This window comes from Ananas comosus, linkage group 11 (genome assembly GCF_001540865.1).
Source record: "Ananas comosus cultivar F153 linkage group 11, ASM154086v1, whole genome shotgun sequence".
Taxonomy (NCBI): Eukaryota; Viridiplantae; Streptophyta; class Magnoliopsida; order Poales; family Bromeliaceae; genus Ananas; species Ananas comosus.
Genome location: NC_033631.1, coordinates 9,525,923 through 9,548,534, shown reverse-complemented (window position 1 = coordinate 9,548,534; position 22,612 = coordinate 9,525,923). Strand labels below are relative to the sequence as shown.

The 22,612-nt window shown below is 38.9% G+C and overlaps 5 protein-coding genes across 9 annotated transcripts; 4 read left to right on the top strand and 1 right to left on the bottom strand.

Annotated features, from left to right (window-relative positions):
* LOC109717147 (auxilin-like protein 1) lies at window positions 1,128-8,595 on the top strand. Its single transcript, XM_020242820.1, has 10 exons — window positions 1,128-1,143; window positions 1,695-2,049; window positions 3,553-6,091; window positions 6,341-6,853; window positions 6,985-7,060; window positions 7,196-7,266; window positions 7,350-7,415; window positions 7,530-7,619; window positions 7,785-7,961; window positions 8,339-8,595. Exons 1-10 carry the CDS (start codon window positions 1,128-1,130, stop codon window positions 8,372-8,374), a joined length of 3,939 nt encoding a protein of 1,312 aa, XP_020098409.1. The 3' UTR covers window positions 8,375-8,595.
* Window positions 9,070-9,855, top strand: LOC109717146. The gene is made up of 3 exons (XM_020242819.1): window positions 9,070-9,082; window positions 9,181-9,269; window positions 9,538-9,855. The coding sequence occupies exons 1-3, from the start codon at window positions 9,070-9,072 to the stop codon at window positions 9,853-9,855; spliced, it is 420 nt and encodes a 139-aa protein (XP_020098408.1).
* On the bottom strand, window positions 10,538-14,770 carry LOC109717641 (SNF1-related protein kinase regulatory subunit gamma-1-like). Of its 3 annotated transcripts, none has more exons than XM_020243506.1 (7): window positions 14,486-14,770; window positions 13,317-13,495; window positions 13,032-13,121; window positions 12,274-12,435; window positions 12,069-12,151; window positions 11,791-11,982; window positions 10,539-11,084 (listed from the first exon to the last, which is right to left on the bottom strand). In XM_020243506.1, the coding sequence occupies exons 1-7, from the start codon at window positions 14,631-14,633 to the stop codon at window positions 10,712-10,714; spliced, it is 1,227 nt and encodes a 408-aa protein (XP_020099095.1). In that variant the 5' UTR covers window positions 14,634-14,770; the 3' UTR covers window positions 10,539-10,711. The 3 variants fall into 3 exon arrangements, with proteins under 3 accessions (XP_020099097.1, XP_020099095.1, XP_020099096.1); XM_020243507.1 differs by having other exon boundaries at window positions 10,540-11,084; window positions 13,317-13,486; XM_020243508.1 differs by lacking the exon at window positions 13,317-13,495 and having other exon boundaries at window positions 10,538-11,084; window positions 14,486-14,758.
* On the top strand, window positions 17,947-21,131 carry LOC109717640 (putative pentatricopeptide repeat-containing protein At3g47840). Of its 2 annotated transcripts, XM_020243503.1 has the most exons (3): window positions 17,947-20,509; window positions 20,602-20,704; window positions 21,049-21,090. In XM_020243503.1, the coding sequence occupies exon 1, from the start codon at window positions 18,186-18,188 to the stop codon at window positions 20,325-20,327; it is 2,142 nt and encodes a 713-aa protein (XP_020099092.1). In that variant the 5' UTR covers window positions 17,947-18,185; the 3' UTR covers window positions 20,328-20,509; window positions 20,602-20,704; window positions 21,049-21,090. The 2 variants fall into 2 exon arrangements, with proteins under 2 accessions (XP_020099092.1, XP_020099094.1); XM_020243505.1 differs by lacking the exon at window positions 20,602-20,704 and having other exon boundaries at window positions 21,049-21,131.
* On the top strand, window positions 20,995-21,949 carry LOC109717642 (50S ribosomal protein L31, chloroplastic-like). 2 transcript variants are annotated; one of them, XM_020243510.1, is made up of 2 exons: window positions 20,995-21,222; window positions 21,380-21,949. In XM_020243510.1, the coding sequence occupies exons 1-2, from the start codon at window positions 21,142-21,144 to the stop codon at window positions 21,707-21,709; spliced, it is 411 nt and encodes a 136-aa protein (XP_020099099.1). In that variant the 5' UTR covers window positions 20,995-21,141; the 3' UTR covers window positions 21,710-21,949. The 2 variants fall into 2 exon arrangements, with proteins under 2 accessions (XP_020099099.1, XP_020099098.1); XM_020243509.1 differs by having other exon boundaries at window positions 20,997-21,222; window positions 21,377-21,949.

Genomic DNA, 22,612 nt, shown 5'->3' with positions numbered 1-22,612 from the left:
TTGGGACCCAACTTAATTAACTGGTAACATGCCTAACTTTGTTGTAAGTTTCCAAGCATTATGAGTAATAAATCCCAAAACTCCCTTTCTTATTATTGTTAAATTCTTTGCCTAAATATTAGATTATTTATTATTGATTTTCCGGCGTTCGAATCATTCTAATCCATTCGTTTAGAATATATTTGGATGCATGAGCAACTTATTTAGTGCACCGCATCTATTTATTGAAAGATAATATACAGTAATGATTAACGACAAAGAATATAACTGAATTTTTATTCTACAATAATAATATTTACTTTTTAGCTAATCTTTCTGAAATAAGATAAATTATATCACAGGTGAAAAAGATAAAAGATGAAAAAAATATTAGGGCTATTTTTTTAAACTATTTTATATTATTAGATGAGAGAAACACTTTTAAAATTTTCGGGTCTTGTAATCTATTAAAATAGATGTAATTGGGACCAAGGAGTATGGGGAAACATATTTTTCCCATTTAAATATGGTGGTGACTAAAATTATATAGGAACTAAAAGGGGTGGATGCGAACGGTCCACAGGCGATGGGGTGGACCGGGTCTAGTGAATAGTTTCCTTAAGGGGGGTGGCTGTGTCCTTCACCTTGGTTGAGTTGGTAGAAACAAACAGTAACATCATTTTTGGCGGAAGTTGTTGCGTGAGCCTGGTCCACCATAAGCCTACTGCTTTTTTTTAAAAGGCATTTCTCTTTTGTTAATATAGAGTTTGGTATAACACATATTTACAGAAAAAAATAAAAGATAATTTAAAACATAGAATATCAGTTACAGTATTATTTCTTTAATATAATGGACGAGCAATAGTGAGCCAATATTTTCTAAACTTGGGCATTAATTCTCATACATTTTAATATGTTTAAAAGAAATAACTTGGGGAAAAAAATATCAAATCTAAAAAAATTAAAAAGAGAGCATATTGTACCTTATGTACACCCATTTAATTGTTAAATAACTTAAATATCTATAAATATTGATAAAAAATTTTCCATACTTATTTAAACGTTGGATAAAAAAAAGAAAAACAAAAGTGCGTACCTTTATATATCTAGCGTACGTACGAAAAATCTAAGTTCCATAGAATATACGCATGAGCTCTCTTACAGGTTCTCGTTAGTTCACTTACAGTATGAACTAAAGATATTATTCAAGAAATATATGACCGTCAGTTTTTCAAACTCGACGAATTTGTAGGCTTTATTTTCAAGTTATCAAATAAATTTTAAACACCTGATATGCACCCCACTCAATACTAGTGAAATGATCTTATTTATGAACTGGTGTGCTTACATGATACACTCATCCCCTTCAAAAAGGCATATTTTTGGAGGTCTATGGACTAGGCTCACTCAAAAAGTTCCTCAGACTCGCCGGACCCGCTGGGGCCCATCCGCGCCGATCTTTTCACTCCGTCCACAAAAGAATCGTCGATACCCAAAACAAATCCCACAAAACCCAATAACACCCAAAGAAAGAAAAAAAGAAAGAAGGAAAAGAAAAAACGAAAAAAGAAGACAAAAAAGGAAAAAGAGAGAACTCCGATTCCTCCTCTTCCTTTTTCTTTCTTCATCCTTCCCATAGCCAGTAGGGAGAGAAGAGAGAGAGAGAGAGAGAGATTAAAACCCTAAAAACCCTAAGGTATTCGCCAATGGAGGAGCCTCCTCCCTCCTCCCGCCACCCCCGCCGCTCCAAGAAGGCCTCCGCCGCCGGAGGGGGAGGGGGAGGAGGAGGAGGAGGAGGCGGCGGCGCGAAGTCGGCGTACGACGACGTCTTCGGCGGGCCGCCGAGGTTCCGGAGATCTTCGGCGGCGTCGCCACCTCCTGCTCCATCCCCTTCCTCGACCTCCCGCCGGCGATCGCCGGCGCCGGAGCCGGCGGCGGGGGAGGAGGAGTTGACTACGGCGAGATCTTCGGCGGCGGCGCTGCTGTGGACTTCGGCGACTTCGCGGTGCCGTACGAGGAGCTGTTCGGGGAGGGCACGAGGGAGGAGGAGATCGCCTCGTCGAATGGGAGGTAACGGTTGCTTGGGACCTCCCCCCTCTTTGACCTTGCCCTGTACCATTAGGTTTCTCCGTGCTTGCTCCTTTGTAGGTTTTCATGGTCATCCTTTTCATTTCCCGTACATTTGATGCTTGTTACAGTGACCCCGAGGTTGAAAGGTTTTGATTTTGCCCTAAAAAGAGGATATTTTGGTAAAACCAAGACAGAAGTAGCTTACTGTGTGCATTGTTTTCTTTCTGGGACTATTTCTTCTGTTTTCCTAATTAGGGGAAAATTATAGTGCTTGGATTATAGTACTCATTGTTGATAAATGGTGGTTGGGACTTCTTCTTTGGGCCTGTTTGGCCCATCTGGGGCTGCTAGATACTGCTGCTATAGCCTAAAAGCAGAAGCAGAAGCTTGAGGTTGGAGCTTCTGCTTCTGAGCCTGTAAAACTCATTTTAGCTTCTCACCACCACAAAAGCTTCAGAATTGTACTTGCCAAATACCCGACCACTACTTGGAGTTGAGAAGGTGTTTTCAAAGCAAGGCCTTAGTTTATTCACCAGGGTAACCGTCGAGCTTCCAACAGCTATGTCATTTTGTCGACATCTTTAACCACTCCTGCTTACTGCATCGTGCTGCATGTGAATTTTGGTGGCTTGTTTAGGTAACTGGTTACTGTAGAAAGCGTAAGTTTTGGATGGCACGATGAGCAAGGTAATTTGGTGAATATAAAATTAAAAAAAAAAAGAAAAATGTATGAAACCCATATACATTCCCCTATATCTTGCTGAGAAATCGCTAGCAGTTCTTTTGTTGAATTGAGCGGAGTTTTCTCTATAAATTGGAAAGTTAGTCTGTTTAGTCTCGACCTTCCTTTAACTGCCCGGTTATGTCAAGCTTGACATTGTCTTGTTGATCTAAGTTAAGGAGCTTTAATAAGCTTTCTTGCCTGGACTTTTTTATTCTACTTATGATTTTCTCTGTTCAATTATAGCTCCTTAACACCATAATCCATTTTCCTTCATTGACCTTTTGAAAATTTAAAAGGAAAACAACCAAGACATTGATAGCTCACAATGACAGGGTACTATCTGAGAATATGAGATGCTGGAACTCGTGTATACAAATTTAAAAGTAGTGATCTTCCTACAAAGCTCTTTGATTCGTGTTAGTGGTAGGATATTCGCTTATGACAATAGTGCGTGTTTAGAACACTTGGTTTTTTAATGAATACCTGAAGAACCATCCTTTCATGTAGAAGACGCTTTAAGTACCGTCAATAATTATGTTAATACTCTTCTCTAGGAATTGCACTGATTTTTTTTGCTTGTACTACCATAAACAGTACACAATGATTTGCATTATCATAATTCTCAGCCATTTATACATTCTTCTTTTGGTTGTATCACAATTTATCCTTTAAGCAGCTACAAAATAGCTTCTGTCCACTTCTTTCCCTGAAAAGCCTTTTACTGGACTACAGTTGGAACTAGGTGTACTTTTTTATATGCTTTCCTCATAATATTGTAGGGCTTGGAACAAGGAAGAACTGGGACAACAGGACACAGAATCATTTGTATTTCATCCAGAATACCCAACTGGAGTTAATTTGCCATATTTAGAAGAGGATGGTTTATCATCACACTCCTACCATTCGGATGAAGGTGTGAATCAAGTGAAAATCTCATATAACAAGAGAAGCCAAGAACAAATACAAGATTCAGTAGCCATTGCAACCAGTGCGGTGGATTCCTTGCATAATACACAGCCAGATAATCCTCCTAATATATCAAATGGAAGTATGATTCATGGTAAATATGATTCTAGTGACAGTACAAAAAGTAAGGGAAGTGATCAAAAAGGTGATCAGAAACAGAATGGTGATGCAAATCCAAAGCAACATAAACGGTCTTCAAGTAATCATTCAACATCTAGCGGCGACGTACTTTCTCCTGACGCTCCTTTTCTCAGTGTTTCTGACATTAACCTCTGCACACAGCCCTTGAGTGTCCCACCGCCATCGAGGCCGCCACCTAAGTTACTTAACAACACAGAACAACCAAAATTAAAGAGAGATGCTTATTCAGTAAAACTTATGCCTAAAGCAAGTAGCGCTGGGGCTTTCTCCAAAAGCCATTCACTGCCACCAAAGGTTGATTCACCTTATTTCTTTGATGTTGAGGTGGATGCTAGTTCGGCTGCTGCTGCTTCGGCTGCTGCCATGAAAGAAGCAATGGAATTCGCTCAAGCTAAATTGAAAAGTGCAAAGGAGTTGATGGAAAGAAAGCGTGATAATTTTGAAATCCGCAAGAAGAAGGGTCATAGTGGAGATATAAAAAGTAGAGAGAGTCAGGAAAGTCAAACTGCTGAAGAGGAAGAAGTCTTTAAAACAGTTCTTTCGTTGAAGAAAAAAGTGAAGGAAGATAAGAAGATGAGTGATTTCTCTCTTGTGGAGAAGCATGAAGTCATTGGCAACAAGGAAAGCCATGTATTATCAACTGATAGATCTCAAAGGACAATGCAAAGAAGTGCTTCTGGACCATCTCAGTTTTCTAAGTTGGAGAATTCTGGGAACTGGAAGTCTGATGATCAATTCTACGAGCTGATCAACAATGAGCTGAAGCACAACACAAATACAGAGGTCTCTCAGCCAGCAGATAATGCTAACAAAGAAAAAGCTGCTACAGAGATTAGGAAGGACAAAGAAAGCAAGAGTGTAACTGCTGAAATTGGCCATCAGATGGAAAAGAATATTGAAAGTAGTGGGCTGGAAGTGAAGGAGATTCCAAAAGGTGTTTCAGAGGCTTATGGACAATCAGAAAACATTGAAGTGGTAGAGCAAGTTAACAATACTCATATAGAGCAAGATGTGAGACTAGGAAAGGTTCAGGAGAACCATGAGAGTGAAGAGAAGGTAGAGGAACTGCACGCCAGTGAAAACGCTCCTGACAAGGTGGAAGAAATCATGGAGATGCCAAATGCAATCTCAGAAACTTCTGTGCACAAAGAAAATGCCAATAAGTTACAAGAGTTTAACGATTCTCGTGTTGTGGATAATGCAATATTAGGAACAGCTCAAGGAACCCATCATTATGGAGAAGATGAAAAGGAACCATGCAGTGGTGAAATCTCTCCAACATCTGAAGCGTTTGACAGGGGATTGGAAGCTTCAGAATTTATCCAGGTACGTCAGGAGGACACAAGTGAACTGGAAGTTTCAAAGGAGCCTTGTGTAGGCAAAGAGAGTGAGAGGCAATTGAATATAACCAAGAATATGTGCTTGCGGAATGAAAAGGATGAGGTAATTGATATTCCTGCTCGATCAGAAGCAGTGGAGGAATTAGCAGCAGCTCAAGTCGCTGACTGTTCTCATGAAGAGAAAGATGTTAAATTGGATAACCTTAATTTGGCACCAAGGAAAGAAGAAACTGAGGTACCAAGTGTGACTGAGAGTACATGCGATTCAACTGAAAATGTGTTGATTGCCGAAATGAACCCAAAAATTGATGAAATGGAAGCTGAAGTAGAGAATAACAAAACGGAACAAGAGTCGGTGGGACCTGGAGAACCGGAGAATGACATGGAAGAAACAGTCGGGTCCTTTGGATGTAATATATCTGAGAAGGAAGCTTGTGCAGTCCAATTGGAAAACAACTTAAGTGGAAATTTCCGAGAAGCAGCCAAAGAACCACCAAAGGAGGAAACTTATAATCTAAAAGAAGCAAAAGAGGTGCTTGAAGAAGATAACGTGAAACTTGATTTAAAAGAAGAAATGACGCCTGATTCAGTCAGCATGATGGCGGTAAATGAAGATTTGAAGGATCAGAAGACAAATTACTTGGAATTAAGAGGCAACAAAGTTTGCTCAGTTCAAGATACTGAACCAAGTTGTACAATGACGATTGAGGAAACAACCTCTGTTGTTCGAAATAGACACGAAAGGGAAAAGAGAATAGCAGCAGAAAAGGAAGAGGAACAGGAGAAAGAGAGGGAGAGATTCGTGGACAAAGAAAGGGAAAGAAAATTAGAACGAGAAGGAGAACATGGAAAAGAGAAGGAAAGATTAATAGAAAAAGAAGGGGAAAGAGAAATAGAAAGAGAAAGAGAACAGGAGAAAGAGAGGGTGAGGAAATTGGAAGCAGAAAGAGAAAGAGATAAAGTAAGAGAAAGAGAACAGGAGAAAGAGAGGGTGAGGAAATGGGAAGAAGAAAAAGAGAGGGAGAAAGTAAGAGAAAGAGAACAGGAGAAAGAGAGGGTGAGGAAATTGGAAGAAGAAAAAGAGAGGGAGAAAGTAAGAGAAAGAGAACATGAGAAAGAGAGGGCGAGGAAATTCGAAGAAGAAAGAGAGAGGGAGAGAGATAGAGAAAGAGAACAGGAGAAAGAGAGGGCGAAGAAGTTGGACGAAGAAAGAGAGAGGGAGAAAGAAAGAGAAAGGAAAATAGAAAGAGAGAGAGAACTGGAGAAAGAGTGGGCAAGTAAACTGGAACAAGAAAGAGAGAGGGAGAGAGAAAGAGAGAAAGACAGACTTGCTGTCGAAAGAGCGACACGTGAAGCACATGAAAGGGCATTTGTTGCTGCTCGGCAACGGGCAGCTTCAGAAGCCCGAGAGAAAGCAGAAAGGCTTAACACAGAAGCTTTTGAAAGAACGTTATCGGAAAAGGCTTCTAGAGAAGCTAGATTGAGGGCTGAGCGCGCAGCTGTTGAACGAGCAACTGCGGAAGCTAGGGAGCGTGCAATAGAAAAAGCTATGGCTGAGAAAGCTGCTGCTGATGCAAGGGAACGCATGGAAAGATTTAGTTCCTCTTTCAAGGAGCATAAAACCAGCAATCAGGTACATATTGGAACTAGGGCATGATCTATGTTGCATGAATACTATTTTGAAATATTCTCCTATACTTCAAATGTCCTCTATGATTCTATGGCATTTGGTAACTAGTCCATTAATTCTATTCGGAAATGCAGGATATTTCACGTGACGCACCCTTGCAAAGGGCATATTCTAGCAGCTTCCAGAAATCATCAGATTCTAATAATCAAGGTACTAAATCTCAAGCAAATCTGCATATTATTCTTGACATTAATTGGACAATCATCTCCACTTGCGGATGTGTCTTAGACTCCCTAGTATGTTTGTCGTGTTATTTGGTACTTCTGTTCTAATAGTGATCTGAAGCAGGTGAGACTGAATCAGCTCTAAGGCGTAAAGCAAGACTGGAGAGGCATCAGCGTACAGTTGAGCGTGCTGTACGTGTGGCATTTGAAATTTGCAATTTTTTCCTCCCGTCTTTCAAATATCATTCCCTCATGCTTTGCCATGCTATTTTCAGGCAAAAGCTCTCGCAGAAAAGAATACAAGGGATCTGATGGCACAAAGAGAGCAAGCAGAGAGAAATGTAATATATATATGTAGAGAGAGAAAGTCATGATAAGACAATATGTATATAGTTAATGATAAGTTGAAACTTTACCCTTGTTGACTAGCCTTTTGTTATGACAATGTGTTGCAGAGATTGGCCGAGTTTCTTGATGCCGATGTCAAGAGATGGTCAAGCGGAAAAGAAGGAAACCTGCGCGCGTTGCTATCTACTCTTCAATATGTAGGCATTTTGATTCTTTGCTCTTTGCCTTTGAAATGATTGCACTTATTTTAAGATTTTTGTTTAGTTACAGAATAAATCTTTTTGTTATGTGCTCTTAATCACCAAAACTAGGTATAACGGAATCGGTCAAACTGCTTATCACTAGATATCTTTTGTTGGCAGATCCTTGGGCCCGACAGTTGTTGGCAACCAATTCCTCTCACAGATGTTATTACAGCTGCAGCCGCGAAGAAAGCTTACAGGAAAGCTACTCTTTGTGTTCATCCCGACAAGGTACAACAAAGGGGTGCTAGCATCCAACAGAAGTATATCTGCGAAAAGGTTTTCGATCTTCTTAAGGTATGTTGTCATGGAGTGAGTCTCATTGATAATTTATGTAAAACGACTTTTGTCTATCACAAATTCTCGTCAAAAATTAATCACTTAAATCTCAACTTGAGTCATTTGATCTCTTCTGAAACGAATAACTATAAGAAATGATTCATAGAGGCAATGTTAAAGCTCGAATTCTTTTTCTTATAAAACGTTCATTCGAGCCATAGTATGTGCTAATAACCATGTGAATTCCATAATCGAACATAACAGTATTGTATAAATGAATGATTCTCTGATATTGCGAGAAAATTCTAATCTTTTTTGTCGTGATTCAGCCACAATTGTTTAAACTTGTGAATCACAATTGTTTGAACTACTCTGCATAATTTTGTGGCCCGCAGGAAGCTTGGAATAGATTCAACTCTGAAGAGCGGTAGCCGACAGACGGTATGAGAGCTACAAAGCCTTCAACATTTTAGTCTTTTGCCTGTTGTAGAGCATTATGTATTGTAATTTTTGGTACATCTTAAGCTCGTTTCTACATCTATCTGATTAGCCTTTTTTGTATTTTGTAAATGTGGTAATTTAAGAAGCAAATTTAAAAGTTCCATTTCTGTTTCCACCAAGTTTAACAGTATGGAAATGTTTGTTGCCAGTATCTTTTTGCAGGACACCTTCGTTTAAGGATTAGTTAATATTAGTAATTCTATATTCCTTTGTAAAATCTACATTCTGCCCTGGACAAATCTAGGTTTTACATTCATTGACCGAAAAATTCAAATTTTAAACTCTATTCTATTCCAAAATTTGATGGATAAATATGATCTAGAGTATCAAGGGGATCTCTTATGTCTGCATTACGTAATTATTTTATTAAAAGACAAATATATAAAAAGAGGCACTCTTTGATCCATAAAATATAGGGAAAATTTTAAATTTTTTTGTTGTTTAGCTCATTTTTTATTGTCATTTTGTGATTTAAAAGGTTTTATTTTGTCTTTCTGTAATTTAGTTCATTTTTACTCCGTTGTTGTTTAAGAAGTGGCATTTTACTTCCTTGTGGATTTTTAAAAATTTTTTACTCTACCATTCTATCTTGTATAGAATTTTTTGATAAAATAAAATTTCAGCCATGGGGCAGCAAAGTAAATTTTTTAAACTATTAGAGTGACAAAGTAAAAAAAATAAATTATAGGTGGCCAATTTGAAGTTTATCCTGAAACATATTAATTTATTTCTCCAGGAGCCAATGTGGCTCTGGTTTTCGAGTGTGAACAAGGATGTGTTTGCACACTAACTTATTGCTTGGATGTGGCCAACTACTATATCCAAGTGAGTAGGTTTCATTATTAAATTATCGTTCGTTCAATTCATCAAGCACGAATCTTAAACTGAGTAGATAAAGTCAAACCGTAGCCAAGTCCACAAAGCTACGAAGTAGTCAAAATCAAGCCCCACAGAGTAGTTGCATGATCCCTTCATGTTTTCAATTTTCAATACACCCGAGGCCATTTCAAACAGAGGTAGCTAAGCCGACCCTCAGCTTAAATACTTCAATTGAAGCTTCTCCATAACATGTACACCATTCAATTGATCACAGCTTCTGCTTCTCCCAAAAGCCATGTCAGGAGATTCCGCGTACCAGAAAAGCCGCCGGGGCTACCGCCGCATCCTGTCGCACCAGTTCTCATTTGACTCGTCAGAAGATGCCGACGCGAAGGCGGTGAAGACAAAGACGAAGACGAAGAAACCGAGCAAGCGCAAGGATGCGAAGGCGCACCCGGTGATCGCAGTGATAGAAGCACCGAAAATGGAGAAAGCCGCGGCGAAGCCCGAGTTCTTGAGATACCTGGAGTACATGAGGGAGGCAGGAACCTGGGATGTGGAGTCTGAGAAACCCACAATTTATTTCAAATGAATTTGTTTAAATTGGTGTACCTTAGTTCTTTGTGTTATGTATTTAGCTATAAGTTTCTGAGTGATACAAGCTCATGTAATTTTGGTTGATTCAAATATGTCAGTCCCAGAAATTGAAGATCAGAGAGATCTTCTCTCTCCTCCACCTTTGCTGTTGAATGTAAATAGTTGTAGTTTTATAACCTGGAATAAATTCCATCCTTATCTTTATATAATGTCCTTTATACTAATTTTTTTTGAATTTCCTTCCTTAAGAAACTAAAGAATTACAAAAAATTAAGATGAGGAAGCACATACCAAACTACCGGTGGTTAAAATACTTAACTATAATCAATAAGGTCAGAGATTCAAACTCCTATGTAAATATAAACAGAGAACCACTTTGATCCTAATCTTTGCATTTTCTTGTCATAGCAAACTAGAAGGACAATGCGCGCAATAGGCAGTTTGTTTTTTAAAAAAAATTTTAACTCTCAATTTTTAGCTGAAGATAAAGCTTGAATCAAATGAATTTTCCTTTTCTGAAAACAAATGAATACGGCCAACCAAATAAGCAATTTGAATAAAGTGTTATTTGGATGTATGAATAAATTATTCAAAAAGAAACTTATTTTGCATGAGAATATTCTAGTATGATTGTAAGGACTATATTTTTCGCTTCCTCAAAAGCCTTACTATTAATGATTTGATTGGATAACATATATTACCTACAAATTTTTTTACTTATCTTAATTCTAAAAAAATTGGCTTAAAGTATGAATATAAGTCATTCTAAATATTTAATCATGCTCCTTATTAATCAAATGTACAATAAGTAAATTAAAGAAATATATCGAACAAGATATTCATGCGGCGGCCTAATTCTCGATTATAACTCCACCCTCCACATGGCAACCAGCTTGCTCCAATGCAGTGCTGAAGAAGCTCCCGCCGTCGATTCTCGAATCCATGCACAGCGGAGAGAAAACTGAAATGATGTCTCTAGCCGTCACAAAACCTTTGACGTGCCCTGACTCATCAACCATGAAGCTGCAACCACTTCTCGAAGCCACGAGATTCTGCATTGCCTGCTTGAGGCTGTCAGTATTTCGACTGCTTACTGGAGCAGTCATTTCGGGAAGTTGCTCATTCTTTAAGCAGAGTGTGTTGCGATCAGACTCTACTTCTGCCGACGAGCTCCGGTCGCTTGTTCGAGCACTCGATTTGATAAAATCTTCAGCTGTAAGTGTCCTGAGAATACAATAATAGATTCTAACTTCTCGTAAAACAAGTACTATAATTTCAGTATATCTCTTGTTTAATAGGTTTCTAGGGTGAATGAAAGATGTCTAAACAACCTCTAAGTTATCATGTCATCGGTGGAACACTAATCCTGAAAAATCTTGTAACGGAGAGGAGAGTTTGATTTCAACATTTCAATCGAAAAGAGTGTGCCCAGACAGGCAAGTTATCAGAAATAAATCGTGTTCCGTCATCCAAAAAAGCCATAATCGACGATTGTAAATGAGACTTTTAGGGCAATATATATTTGATATCTCTTCCTTACCTGACGTAAAATAGCTGACAAAAGATTATTTTCCAATTCTTTTTTCATTTACTGATACGGCAAAACTACTTTTCGATGTGATTTCTATCAACTATTGAAAGCTTTTCTGCTGAATTAATTCTTCTGATTTACATTCTAGAACAGTATCTCTATTCCAAGAACCACTAGTGAGGCATTTGTAAAACAAAACAGCAGCAAGCTGTTTCTTTTACAAAAAAGCTGTTAGTGCTTCTTTAAACAGCTTTGGTACCAGTCAGGCCAAACAAGCCCCTCCTTAAACATTTTACCCAGTGCTAGTACTGCTCGGTTTAATCTAAATTGCGAAAAATGTTCACTTCTAACTTGCCCCAAATGTTATGCTGATGAAACGATAAATAAGATCAGACTTACTTCCTTTTGCCGAAAATGGAGTCATCCTCCAAAAGAAGATAGACATCACTACGCCTCACACATCCAACCAGAGTTCCAGTTTTGCGACCGACCACCGCAACTCCATCCAATTGTTCCTCCCACATGATATGCAATACGTCAGCCAGGCTCTGATCAGAGAAAATGAAAATCGGCCTACTAGCATCCTTGAACCTGAGGTAAAGCATTTACAGTTATAGTCCTCAAAAGTTATTTGAATTACTAATGGACGACAAGCTTTTTCTTCATCCCTAACTGACCTAAAATCCGACAGAGCTTTGTCTGTGATCTTATCGAACCAATCCAACCCGCTAGACTGGAGTAGCAACTGTAGTGCTGCATTCTAGATGACAATATCGTTGTCAAGTTCAAGTTTTTCGAAACTGTTTTTCAAAATTAAGTACATCATAAAAAATATTACTTGGTCTCACTTGTTTAAAATGAAAAAAAATTAAATTTAATTACCTGAGTAACGAAGCCAACCACGGTAGGGTTTGATGAGTTAACAACTGGTATGACATTCAACCGATGATGCTTTGAGAAGAGCAGAGAAGCATGAAATAGCGAGTCATGCTCATAAATGGGAAAGAAGGGTTCCCACAAGAATAACTTTGCCAACTCTCCTATCTGTTGAAATAGCCATATAATAAACCATGAAATTTAAGAACTAAGTAAATCAGTAAAAAAAACCTATAAATTTTCTTGTTTAATGCAAATTCTACATGGTTGTCAAGAAACTTCATTTGTTGATTGGCAACATCAAAATGTTAATCTAAAGTAGGTCAGAAAAGCATTGTGAAATGACACATCCATGGATATTGCTTCCTTGTCATCTCATTAGTGTCTGACTAAATGTGGATCATGCTGATTAGTATGCCTGCTTGACCCAACTGAGATTTCTACGAAAGTGTTGTTTGAGCATAGTAATTCAAAGTAGCAGTAACGACCAATTTTTTGAAAATCTATTCAACAGTGGATCAAAAGAAGCAGCTTCAAAACAAATCGTCTACTTTTAAAACTCAGAAGCTCATTTAAGCTCTTGACTTTTTCATTTCTGAACATTATGCTGCTGCTTCTCAAAGTAGAGAATGTTTATCCAAAAATCAAACCAACAAGTAAACTTTTAGCTTGATCACTATGCGGCCATGTTAGGAAGTTAGTGGCAGTCTACAGCAAAAGAATACTCTTATACATCAGAATTCTGATGATTCATTAAAGCACACCTTTGTCCGCGCAATCTGAGAAGTCTGTTCTAGTGCTGAGAGAAACCCATGATCACTGATTTTGTTCTCAGCATTCACATTACTGAACTCCTACCAATGATCGAAAATGTGCAACACGGACATCATCAGCTTAGACAGAAATATAAAATTGTAATTTGTAGCGAAGAAGAATATCAGAAGCAAGAATCTATTTAGTTTCTTTATGAAGAATTTTGGCTTTAGGACATCATATAAATGAAGCTTTGCTCAAGGTATCTAGAAACAAAACATAAGAGGTGCATTTACCTCAAGAGACCACAAGACCAGGCTTGAAAATTCGATGAAGCCGATATGCCGATTGACAAATGTCTGGAAATCAGTGTCGACATTTTCGACAATCATTGCACCAGACACATTGTTTTTGTACATCAAATTGATTGCATCTAATACACAATCATCAGGCTTTAACTCCGGAACTACGCATGCTTAAGAAGAAGAGAAAAAAAAAAAAAGAAAGGAAAAAGAGGAACCAATCAATACTAAGAAGTACAACTCAATTTTTGTTCCAGTTATAGCTTAAAAAACTTTAAAAAGAACTACAACATACTCGAAATAAAAATCTAAACTTTCAAAAAAAATATTATTTTGTTATCTAACAATACATTATTTTGCAGAAGATGTGAAAATTATGATTTTAAGGCCTAATCTTAATAGTATTTATAACATTTTAACCGAATATTACGTGACCTGATCAAATACTTTTTTACTAACAAAATATTCACAAATACTGTAAAAATCTTATTCGGTACGAAAATTTTCTAGCATAATTGAAATGTAGGAGTTTGATTTTTGCTCCTCAAAAGCTTTTGAGCCCATGATTTGGCAGGATTAGGTAATTTAGCTTATTTAAAAAAAAAAAAAAACTCAAAGGCCGAAAATACTATCCCATTCTACACTTTTGACTTTACCTCTAGATTCCAATCGTAATAGAAACTTCTAGTAGCCCCTGTTTGGAAGCCAGAATAAGTTATCCAAGAGTATCTTATTCGGCATAAGAGTTTTCTAGTGCAATTGTGAAAATGATTCAGCAAAATAACGTATCTGACCTTATCCGGTATCAAGTTTTAGACATTTGATTACATTCCTCATCTACCAAATATATAAACGTTCAAGTAAATCAAAAAGATATATCGAATAAAGTACTAGTGTACCGAATTAGAATATACTGAATAAGCTTTATTACGAAGCATCCAAACAGATCTACAAGTACCAAATATATGTCACTGAATGCTTATCCTGACTACAAAAAAATCTAAAAGAGTACTGAAATGATGTCAGGATAGTTTATTCTGAATCAAACAATCTAACGGTACAGAAACAAAGATCGAATGGATATGATCTAGGAGAAACGGAATCAAAAGAAAAAAAAAAAAAAAATAGATACAATATATATATATATATGAAAAAACAGGCACATTTGGATGAGAGATTGAGGTCGGGGATGGAGGCGATGGGGATGCGGTCGAGGAAGGATCGGAGAGCGAAGCTGGAGTCGACTTCTCCTCCGCCTGCTGCCATGGTTGAGTTCGCGTCATCTTCTTCCTCCGCCTTCCTCAAATCCATTGTTTTCGGATCGCTCTCGCCCTCGCTCTTCTTCCTCTTCGAGCTTGCAGGGCACGAGTCGGTTGCTGCCTTTTTGTATCACCCTCGACGCCCAAAAAGTCTGAGACGCGTGGCGGGTTTTGTAGAGGGGAACGAAAGAGAAAAAAAAGGGAGAAAAAGGAAAAGGTTTATTTAAAAAATAGAGAGGCAAAATGCCAACGGCTGTTTGGTTCCAGAAAATGTTTTAAAGAGAGAATATTTAATAGAGAAATGCTTCGAGTATTCTACATTTTTAGGTATCTACTATATTCAGTAGGATTATTGTGTTATTAGACGTACAGTAGTTTTTGTGCTATTAGGTATCGTTTGGTTCGAGAATAAGCAAAAAGTTGGTATTCCGGAAATAGATATAAATTGAGGTATAAGCGGAGATTAGATTAATTTTGTGTTTGGATTAAAATGAGATTATTCTTAGAAATAAAAAAAATAGCCTTTGGTTAGGTAAGATGGAATAAGAATTAAAGTGGGTAGTTATAAATAAAAAATAATAATATTATTCTTTTCTTTATATTAGAATTAGAATTTTTATATTTTATATTTATATTTTAAAATTTAAAATATAAACTTTTAAATTTTAAAAATCAAAATTAAATTTTAAAATTTTAAAATCTCAAATTTATAATTTTAAAAAATTAATTTATCATGAATATTATTAGATAATCATAAATGTTAATTAATACATTAATTTTACCAGATTAATTAATCATTAATCAATTAACCATGAGTACTGTTAATTAATAAATTATCTAACTATAAATAATTTAATAAGTTAACAAATTAGGCTAATAAATTAATATATTAGTAAATTAATTAATTAATTAATTATTTAATTAGTTATGTTGGTAAAAATATTAATTTATTAATCAATAAAGATATTAGTTATTGCATAAACACACTAATAAATAATTATTAATTTAGCTAATATTTTATTATTAAATTAGTTAATTTTTAATTTAGCTAATTAGTTAATAAAATGATATATATAATATATTAATTAATAATATTTTATTATTAAACTAGTAGAGGTATAAAGAGAAAAATTTGTTATTCCACCAAAAGAGTGGAACAACAAATCCCCCTCTTAACGGGTTATTATAGAATAACCCGTTAAGAGGGGGATTAAATAAACTCACTCCCTCTTATAGTGTTTGGATGAATTAGAGTGATAAAGTGGTCTATTCCCACTTTATCCCTCAACCAAATAATGCCTTAGTTTTCAAATCATCAATCAATTTTGATCGGTGATTAGAATGAGAGAAAAAAAATTAGGAAAAAATTGAATGTCTCATTTTTTCTACTTTTTGAATTTTTTTTTTATTTCTCTTCTCTCTCTTATTGATTCGTTAGCATGCATATATGTGCATAAATTAGCTACAGAATCTAGGATATAATAGTAGTGTTTAAAGTTTAATAATGGCGTTTAGTGTTTAGTATAATATTATCATGTCATCAATAGCATTATAGAGTGTATTACCTGTGGATAATTGAGATATATAATATGGAGAGAATCCCTAAACTTTTGGCTATATTTTCAAAAGAAATGCTGTTTGTGCATCCAAAAATAGCATTAAATTGTACACCCACACATCCAGCAATTTATCAATCTCTTTTAACTTTTTAAAATTCAAAAAAAAATTAATAAGACTAATATAAAAATATTAGCTAATGGGATGGAGAGGATGTTAGAATTATACCAACTTTTTAGATGTACGAATAGGGTTGCTACGTTTTAAAATGTTCTTGTTGGAAAGAACATTACAAAGAGTCTTTGAATTTTAGCCATTTTTTTTTAAATAGGCACTTCAACATTTCTTTTAACAATTAGGTTTCTTAATTTTATCAAATAATTTAATATGCTCTTTCTCTTAATCAAAATTACTAATTATACAAGTATTTTGATCATATGTTTTACACAAATTCTTGTAAGACTTCAAGATGAAGAAAGAAATTTAATTTTTTTTGTTTCAAGTTTAATAAATAAGCATGTGAATTGAAGAATAATGTGAATCTACTTTCAATATTTGTTGATTTTTAAATGCCTATACAAGAATAGAAGAAATAAGTTTTAAAGTATACAAGATTATATGTAAGATATGTGTTCAATAATCTATTGAACGATCTGGTAAAGTTAATGATCTAATTGTCAAAAATAAAAGCTTAGAATATTATTTTCAAAATAGCTAAAATTCCAGGAGGTCTTTACGCATAATTTTTTTCCCCTTTTCTTTTTGATATTTTCTTTTATATATATTAGAAAATTTATCCTACTTCAATAATTTTTTAATTAATTAATTATAGTAAATAAAATTGAACAATTAGCTGCTGATAATGAACAAAGCTATTACATATTTAGTATTATTTTTATTTAACTAACAGAAATAATTTAAATTAAAATTAAGAGTAAAAAAAATTAAAATAGAGAAATTTATTTCAAAATAGCTTATAAATTTTATCGGAAAAAAGTTTATTTGGAAGGCTTTTTAGTAATTTATCAATATCAGTAATTTATCAATATTTATTCAAAAAAATATGAGTTGTAGGATTTGATTAAAACAATTCAGAAAGCTTAAGGACTAAAATATCATATGCCTTCTAGCACTGAGTCAGAAATTATAATTAATTAAAGTTCAAGGCCTAAAATATTACGTGCCTCATCGTTCGAGCCAAAATATTATAACGAATTAAAATTCGTATATTAAAATGTCACATGGCTCATAGTTTCGGGGTCAAAAGTTTACACATTTTCTTACTCCTATTTCATAAAGACTAAACTGTAATTAGTTAGCTGAAAATATAAAACAACTGACTTCGAAATTAGAACCTTGAATACTAACTATATATATCAAGTCTTTTGGCACTTACGTTAGTGGTGATCGATTTATACTTCAACAAGTAATATTTAAAAAATATATAGTTTTATTTTTTATTTTATTATATGAATTTTTTATTTAACAAAGTAGCAAAATGATGTTTTTGAAAAACACAGATTGATAAAGATTAATAAAATATTATAGTGTGCCATTACATAGTTTGCTATTTATTACTTTGCTGCTCTATATAAAAATAGATACTGAAACAAAAACAAAACCCTAATATTTTTTAAATTACAAAATAATTAAGTAAAAAAATGCTAAACCATAAGGAACAGAATTAAAATTTATCCTCCTCCTCTTTCATAAACTCCAAGCGCAGGTTTGAATTGCAAATTTTTTAGTGGACTTTCCAAATAACAACCATATCAAGTATAATTCAAAAATAATTGGAATGGGAGCTCCATCAAGCTGGATGTATTTATATCCCCAATCAAAATAATCTCTTTTAATATTTTTCATGTGAGAAATACTAATGGTACATCTTAAAAAAGATGCATATTTTATATTCTATCCATCTAAATATAAAAAGATAGAAAGAAGTATCCCTAGTTATATAGATGGATAGAATGTTGGATACACTATAAAAAAAAAAAAAAAAAACACTAAGTAGCGTTTACCTTTCCACGTTTAAACTGACCCAATGCGCGCACTCTCACCCTCTCCGGCTCACCTCCAAACGCTCCGGTTCGCCCGGCCCACCTCAACCGGACCGGTCCCAACCGGCCCACCACCTTTCCCCTACGAGGCCAACACCCGGCTCAAACGCTTGGTGGAATCCGACTGCCTGAATGAAGCACGCCACCAGTTCGACGAAATGCCCCACAGAGACGAGGTCTCCTACACCACAATCATCTCCGGCTACGTCCGCGCCTCCGACCCCCTCGGCGCCCTCTCCCTCTTCTCCCGCATGCGCTCCCGCGACCCCGCGCTCGCCCCCGACGACCCCTTCGTCCTCAGCCTAGCCTTCAAGGCCTGCGCCTCCGACCCCTCCCTCCTCCCCCACGCCGCCGCACTCCACGCCTTCGCCCTTAAAACCTTAGCCTCTCGCTCCGTCTTCGTCGCCACCGCGCTTGTAGATGCGTACTCTAAGGTGGGCTCTGCGGCCCTCGCTCTCCAGGTTTTCGACGAAATGCCCCTTAAGAACGTGGTCTCCTGGACCGCCCTTATATCCACCCTCGTCCGCGCCGGGCGGTGCCGCGACGCGCTGCGCTGCTTCGCCGACATGCGCGCGGCGGGCGTGCAGTGCGACTCCCACACGTACGCGGTGGCCCTCAAGGCGTGCGCCGACGCGGGGATGCTCGCGCGCGGCCGCGAGGTCCACGCGCGCGCGGCCGTGCTCGGCCTCGACGCCACCCCGTTCGTCGCCAACACCCTCGCCGCCATGTACGCGCGGTGCGGCCACCTCGACCTCGGCCTCGCCGTGCTGGGCCGCATGCGGTCGCGCGACGTGGTCGCGTGGACGACCATCATCGCGTCCTACGCCCAGACGGGGCGCGAGGGCGACGCCCTCGCGGCGTTCGCCCGCATGCGCGAGCGCTCCTCGGGCGCGGTTGCCCCCAACGAGTACACGTACGCGGCGGTGCTCGCCGCGTGCGCGGGGCTGGGGCTCACGGGCGCGGGGGAGCAGGTGCACGCGCACGCGGCCCGGCGGGGGTTCGCGGGCGCGCGGTCGGTGGCCAACGCCCTCGTCACGCTCTACGCGCGCGCGGGGCGCCTCGCCGCCGCCGACGCCGCGTTCCGCGAGGCGGACGCCAAGGACGTCGTCTCGTGGAGCGCCATCATCTCCGGGTACGCTCAGGATGGCCGCGCCGAGGAGGCCTTCGCCCTGCTCGCCGAGATGCGGCGCTGCGACGGCGCCGCCGCGCGCCCCAACGAGTTCACGCTCGCGAGCCTCCTCAGCGCGTGCGGGGGCGCAGCCGCGCTCGAGGCCGGGCGCCAGCTCCACGCCCTTGCGATTGCAACGGGGCTCGGAGGCGACGCGATGGTCGCGAGCTCGCTCATCGACATGTACGTGAAAAGCGGTAGCTTAGGGGACGCCAAAGCGGTATTCTACGAATCCCGCCGCGACGACGTTGTTTCGTGGACGGCCATGCTTGGCGGGTACGCGGAGCACGGCCGTAGCGAGGAAGCCCTTGAACTGTTCGATAAAATGCGGCATATTGGTTTAAAGCCGGATAGGGTGGCGTTCATCGGAGTGCTCGCCGCGTGTTGCCACGCGGGAAAGGTGGAGCTTGGGTTAAAGTACTTTGAGGCAATGAAGGAGGAATACGGATTGGAGCCTACAAAGGAACACTACGGATGCGTTGTGGACCTACTCGGCCGGGCGGGGCGAATACACGAGGCGGAGAAGGTGATCGAAGAAATGCCTGAGAGGGAGAGGGACGGAGTGGTGTGGACGGCATTGCTAAGGGCGTGTGCGGCGAGAGGAGAGGAGGAGGTGGGGAAGAGAGCGGCAGAGAGGGTGATAGAGGCAGAGCCGTGGGGCGCGGGGCCCCACGTGGCAATGGCGAATATCTATGCGGGGAAAGGGCGGTGGGGCGAGGCGGCGGAGGAGAGAAAGAGGATGAGGGAGAAGGGGGTTAAGAAGGGCGCGGGGTGGTCTTCGGTGGCGGTAGGAGGGAAAGAAAGAGGGGTAGGGGTGTTCGTGGCCGCGGACCGAACGCATCCGAGAGGAGAGGAGATTTATGGGATGCTAGGATTGGTGGACTACGGGGCTCGGACGGCGGGCTCTATGCCGGAATTAAACTCGGAAACTGATGAAGAATTGGCGGCTAACGGCTAGTCGTATTGTAAAGATTGTTAGCTTCGCTTGCAGAATACCTTCTTTGATTGAAGAACTCAAATGTTCGGCAAATAAGATGCCTCGAGCTTTTGGTGTGATTGGAAGTTTGAACTGCAGTTGTGATTCTTCTGATTCTGCTACAGCACAAAAGCTATTGAAGAGTTGATTCCTGTTGGATTAAGGTAATGTCTACTGTTTCGAAATGTAATACCTTGACGTTTATGTGGCTGTAGATATTACAAGTGCATTATCAACTGAAGTAAATTTTGACTAGGTATATATCAAGCGTGGTAAGGGAGAGCAACTTATAGTGTTCCACTGAACATAGGCGCAATGAAAGTTATAGAAGTGATGCGTAATAAGATGAGGTGACTTTGGTAAGTCTTGCGATGATGAACGGTATTAATTATTTGTGCATTCAAAATTGGGTATACAACTTAGCACTTTTTTCATCAAAGACAAGCTTTTTGGTATGAATCTTTTCGCATTTATTTATTTTTAAAATATTAAATCTAGAGAGACTATTTAAATAAATAATAACAATGGTACGTGTTTTTTTAATCCAATTTTTTAAGCTATTATTATCGTTTTATATTTTTATTGTTAAAAAAAATTGTCTAAATTTTTTAAGCATTTCTAAAATCCGATTAGAGCCAACCCGATTGTAGCCCTGCCCATTTTGCACCCAATGTCGCTTAGGGCCATTTCCGTCACTCGACAGCCCAGTATTTCCTGGCTCGGACGAGAGAGGATGCGATAAGCCCCCAGGAAAGAAGAGCAAGAAGAAGGAGAGAAAAGATTAACCAAAAAAAACATGGCTCTCTTCTTGAAAACCCCCTTCATTCCCACCACCTCCACCGCCACCAGGAGTCCCAGGAAGCTCGTCCCATCCCAGGTAACCAATATATCTAAATTCTAGAATTATCGGGTGTCGATTTTTAATCTATAATTAGGTGTTACATACGGCTAGCATTTTTCAAGTGAAAATACGGTAAATCATACGGTAAATTGAAAATTCTTCCATATTAAATTTATTTGAAAACAAACAGCAGCAGCGGCAGTGGGGGCGGTGGGAGTGTCGGAAGAAGGGCGGGGTGCATCCGGAGTTCTACGAGGACGCGCGGGTGTACTGCAACGGGGAGCTGGTGATGACGACGGGCGGGACGCAGCGGGAGTACACGGTGGACGTGTGGTCCGGCAACCACCCCTTCTACCTGGGCAGCCGCTCCGCCCTCCTCGCCGACGCCGACCAGGTCGACAAGTTCCGCAAGCGCTACGGCCAGCTCTCCTCCCTCATGGAGATCCCCGTCCTCCGCCACGGCGAGATCGTCCTCCCCCAGCGCAAGAAGTCCTCCAAGGGCAAGGGCGGCGCCAAGAAGTAACCAATTCAACCCCCTCAATTCTATTCTCCTATTCTAAAACTATGAACCTGTTCATCTTCATCATTGTCATCATCATCATCATCATCATCATCATTTGTGAGAAACCTACATTTTGTTGCCTTCTTTTATGTTGAAGTTACAACCGCGAGGACGGCAAGAGGTGAATCAAACACTCCCGCTCTTTCTTATAGTATGATTAATCACTTTTATCCATACATGAATTGTTGTTGTTGTTGTTGTTGTTGTTGTTGTTGTTGTTGTTACTACGAGGAATGCCTTGTTGTTCTTGATTGCGAGTTCATGATTGTGGACATTAGAATTAGCTTCGAAATGGTTCCTTTTCTCTTAGTTTACCAGGGCACAGGCGGTAAGAAGTGAACCCAACATTTTCACCACATCTTAATGCATGATTCCTCTTCCTTATATGTTGATTTACCAAATTTAGGAACGTGGTTGTTCTTGTGGGGATTGTTTTGTTACAACTATGCTACTGTCCTTTATGTTGGTGAATGCCGGCGTTTGCTCTGAAATGGTTATTTTAAAGTAATTTTATTCAAACACCCGTTGTTCCTATTTGTCGTTAAACGAATGTATTTATGGTAAGTTCCTGCTTGTGGGTTCATGATTTTGCTGTCGTATTCTTTCACGGCGATTAGATTAGACTGATTGATTTATAGTTGCGCCGTTATTGCTAGTGTATGGCTTGTAATGTAGAGTTTGCTATGTATAAAATTTTCTTTCTGTAACTTTTGCTTCTATTTCTGCTAGAAGTTGAATCAATTTTCGTACTTTGAACTGCCAATTCGCATAATTTGTAACAGATAGTTTCAGTATCAATACACGTCAACATTCTAGGTGCCTATGTTTAGTACTATGAAAAGCTAGTAGTATGGTGAGGAAACT

Coding starts and splice junctions, on each gene's coding strand:
- LOC109717642 (XM_020243509.1), top strand. CDS start 21,142: ATGGCTCTCTTCTTGAAAACCCCCTTCATTCCCACCACCTCCACCGCC. Junction 21,223..21,376: donor GGAAGCTCGTCCCATCCCAG/GTAACCAATATA, acceptor GAAAACAAACAG/CAGCAGCGGCAGTGGGGGCG.
- LOC109717641 (XM_020243506.1), bottom strand. CDS start 14,633: ATGGATTTGAGGAAGGCGGAGGAAGAAGATGACGCGAACTCAACCATG. Junction 12,152..12,273: donor TGGTTGGCTTCGTTACTCAG/GTAATTAAATTT, acceptor ATTGTCATCTAG/AATGCAGCACTACAGTTGCT. Junction 11,983..12,068: donor AAAGCTCTGTCGGATTTTAG/GTCAGTTAGGGA, acceptor GCTTTACCTCAG/GTTCAAGGATGCTAGTAGGC.
- LOC109717146 (XM_020242819.1), top strand. Junction 9,270..9,537: donor TGGCCAACTACTATATCCAA/GTGAGTAGGTTT, acceptor AATTGATCACAG/CTTCTGCTTCTCCCAAAAGC.
- LOC109717640 (XM_020243505.1), top strand. CDS start 18,186: ATGCGCGCACTCTCACCCTCTCCGGCTCACCTCCAAACGCTCCGGTTC.
- LOC109717147 (XM_020242820.1), top strand. Junction 2,050..3,552: donor ATCGCCTCGTCGAATGGGAG/GTAACGGTTGCT, acceptor ATAATATTGTAG/GGCTTGGAACAAGGAAGAAC. Junction 7,267..7,349: donor AGCGTACAGTTGAGCGTGCT/GTACGTGTGGCA, acceptor TGCTATTTTCAG/GCAAAAGCTCTCGCAGAAAA.